This window comes from Phaethon lepturus, unplaced genomic scaffold (genome assembly GCF_000687285.1).
Source record: "Phaethon lepturus isolate BGI_N335 unplaced genomic scaffold, ASM68728v1 scaffold12676, whole genome shotgun sequence".
Classification (NCBI taxonomy): Eukaryota; Metazoa; Chordata; class Aves; order Phaethontiformes; family Phaethontidae; genus Phaethon; species Phaethon lepturus.
In genome coordinates this window covers 699-4479 of record NW_010546982.1, presented here as the reverse complement: position 1 = coordinate 4479, position 3781 = coordinate 699, and the positions used below count along the sequence as shown (strand labels likewise).

Genomic DNA, 3781 nt, shown 5'->3' with positions numbered 1-3781 from the left:
TCTTTCCCTTTGGACAGGGAAAAAGCAGAACTGTGCAAGAACGCATCTTAACTACATATAAATCAGCAATCAAGACAGATGTGGAGGAGAGCTGAAACTAGCTTCCTGAATAGCACAGTAGATACACTGCAAAAAAACCCCAAACCAACAAAAAGTAAAAAACCCACCCAAAAACTGCTTAAATGCCAGATGTTTGTGGTTAAGAGAACATGTAGATGTAAAATATAAATAAGATATCCCAGTAGATGACAGTTGTTTGACTTGAAGTTAAGCAATCTGGGCAAATAAAACACATTAATGTAAAGCCCTGGTTTACAATGTTTGTTAACAGTTACCTTGCAAATAAACCAAGTGCCTTTTTCACTCTCAAACCAACTTTCAGATCATTTCAAAAGCAACCAGGCTATAGAAATAATTAAAGAAATAGGTAAAAACAGAACAGATACTACAACGTAAAGGAAAATAGAAGTATCTGGTGCATAACTCACCTTATTAGAATGAACTGGCATATCACATATAGAGCACAGATGGGGATAACCCTTCGGTAAGAATCCATGGAAGTCTTCAATATTGCTATTTGGAGGAGCACCTCTCTTTTTCTCAAAGAGAGATCTCTCAGGACCAGGACCACGACCCATTCTGTCATACTCACTGTCAAATTTATGATAGTTATGCGAAGTCTCACCATAAAAAGATTCATCCCTACACCTTTCTCCATCTCTTAATCTGTCATCTTCATAATCCATTCTGTCATAATAACCAGATTCTTGAGAACGACTTCCATGGTCATAGTCAACCACTGGGTTGAGACTAGGACCACGATCATCAAAGCTATCTCTTCTAAAATGCCTTTTTTCTTCCCAATCATCCCTAGGTACTCTGTATGGTGGTTCCCGTGTGGATGATCTGCCATCTCTACCATAACCTTCTTCAGCTCTCCTCCTTTTAAGTTGTAGAAGGATCTGAGGCAAGTTTTCAGGAGTAATCTTGTCCTCGGGATAGCGACTCAGTTCATCTAAGTCTCTAGCAGACAGACCAAAGCTGGCCAAAATGTTAGTGGCCTGGTCTGCATCTCCACGGTGCTGAGAAGACAAAGGGAGCGGACCTCTACTTCCAATGTTAAATATAGACTGCAAATTATGGGAAGAGGTACTACCAGAAGACAGTGCACTATGAGATCCTTGTTGGTTCAATGAAGAACTCATTCCAAGATTCATTAAGCTAGCAAGGCGTGCAGTACCCTGGTTCATCCTTCCAAGAGATGCTGGCATATTTAAAGACTGGGTAGCAGCAGCAAGAAGGCCTATTCCTGCAGAGAGGTCACGCCCATGACCTTGTGAATCCCTACTCAGAGATGACTGCTGGAATGACTTGGACATTGTAGAGCTATAGCTTGTCTACTTTATGGATCAAAAATTTTTTTTCTTTTTTTATAAGATGGCTGAAAAGAGAGCTCACACTAGAAAGCTAGGCAAACTTCACTTCAAAAATGGTAACGCCAAGAAAGAGGATCAATAATGACTGCAGATCTTCTTCAAGCTGAGAAACACCAGACAATTCTGTAGAAAAACAAGCAGTTTTAGTCATAAATCCCTTTAAACAGATGCAGTTTTAAACTTATGCATCATGTTGATCTAAAAACATTAAAGATCTCAATCTTACAAGGCTTTTATTACATAACTTAACAGATTCAAGAGGCACCCAGAAGCTACATATATTATTTCAGATAAAAATACAGTTGTGTTTCCTGTACATACTACTCTTCTTCTACAAAAAGCTACTTTCACACCGAAGACAAGCGAGTTTCAGAAGTTTGGGATGTCTGAAAGTATCTAAAGTTTACTAGCATGTAAGCCTTGATCTCTGGTTAATGGTTTTGTTTATACCCTACATTACTGTACTGTCTCTATGAGAAGACCACAAAAAAAAACTTAAGCCCATAGAATCCAAGATGACTTTGGCATATAATACATATTTGAAAATGAAACCTATAACACCACAGAATAGCATGAAAGGAAGTTAAAAGTAACTGAAGTTTGGGCAAAAAGTTTCTGCTGTAAGATCTAGTAAATAAGACCAAACATAATATTCAATCTTTATGCAGTAAAATTCAAATTACCGATGTGAAGACACGATGTGAACAAGAAAAATGTTTTAAATTTTGCAGGAAGTAAACAAGACCTCTTGCTCAAATTGCAGTTATACTGATAACGGCACTTAGGAAGTGATTCTTTACTCTGTTATATTGCAGCCATGGCATCAGCCTGTACCCTCAGACCTCAAGCTAAACAAGGTCAGGCTTAGTACTGGGATGGGAGACACAAGGAAAACGCTACCCCAGCAGAAAGAGACACTAAGTGAGTCAGGAGATGGCACTACACCCCCAGCCAGTCCTGCCAAGACAGCGGCCCCCATGTCTCTTACCAGCATACTGCTTCTTCCTCGCTTCCGGTCTGACACTTCGATACCATGACCACATGTGGTAGTTAAAGATCCTGAAACAATACTCCTAAGAGATAGATATCTGTCCCATGTCCCACTAAAATCCTAACCTATTATTTAAGTATTTGGTTCAACTGCATTTACTTCAAGTTTTAACTGAACAGTGTATCAGTATCCACCATATATCTTATGGTACAATGGATATGTTTCTTAAAGTGCCCATTTTCTTTAGTGCAGAGCAGAAAAAACTGTAATACTTCTCCCCATACTCTTTCAACCTCAGGATAGATACACAAGATTTAAAGCAATTCAACACATGTGAAAACATTCCACCAAGAATACATTGGTTTTGGTCCCTGATGTGATATAGCCCTTTCAAATCTCTGCAGAGCAGTTTTGCTTCTCCAGCACTGCCACTGAGATGCACATAAAACACAATCACATGAAAAAGAAACAGGCACAAATTGTTTAGCTCCAAATTAAATCAGCTTCTAAGAAAACAGGTATGTTTGGGGAGGAATGGAAGAGACAAAATGAAAGCAAAGATTTTTCCTTGAAGAGACCAGTTCTGCAGAAGGCAATTTCTCTTGTACTGGAAACAGAAGAAAAAAGGTCAAGGTTATGGTCTATCCCAACTGCCCAATCAATCCAGAGCCCTGTTTCAATAGTACATAGATTTTTTTCTACTTTAAGTTGAAAAATACTTGGGCATTCTTCCTCAGTAGCAACATGTTATAAAATTATGCATTTCTGTAGACAAACAATGGATTCTATGAGAGATGGATGAAGTACACAAAGCCCCCACAGAACTCCATCTTTGAAAAGTAACTGCTTTATATAGTTCGCTACGTATGAGTTTAGATGTAGTGATAACAGAATATTTCAGCTATGCTTTTACAATCCACATACACTGGAGTCATGTAAAGTAAGCTTACTTGTGTAACGTTTGGTTGAGAATAAGAAATTGAGAAACATGGGGATGGAAATAAGTTTAAAAGTATCTGAGGCAAAAGACAGAAAAGCACTGCAGAAAGCTTCAGAAGAAAACGGTGAGGCAAATTCTAAGTAAGATATCCAGGACAAGCTGACCCCACTAAAAGAACACCTGAATATTTAAGAACTATATTGTAAAAAACAAGGCTCTCGAGTTCGAACTAATATTCAGCTGGGTACCATTTTATCTTCCATACATTCAGTGATCTTCAAAATACTTCATGACAATTTTACAAGTTAATCCTTACTCCTTCCATTTTTACAGATTAATTTCCTTCTAGTTCATTCACACACTTACAGAATGGTTTGAAACTGAACTTACTAAGTTCTTCATAAAATCAGATCT

At 38.1% G+C, this 3781-nt stretch overlaps 1 protein-coding gene across 1 annotated transcript in view; it reads right to left on the bottom strand.

The window, feature by feature from the left end:
* Nucleotides 1–1658, bottom strand: part of MATR3 (matrin 3) — a gene marked incomplete at its 3' end in the record, with an annotated part of 13296 nt that extends 11638 nt beyond the window's left edge. Inside the window, exon 1 of the mRNA XM_010289490.1 lies at nucleotides 489–1658. Coding sequence (XP_010287792.1) covers nucleotides 489–1379 — 891 coding nt within the window. The remainder of the gene's footprint in view (nucleotides 1–488) is intronic.
* Between the last annotated feature and the right edge of the window lie 2123 nt (nucleotides 1659–3781).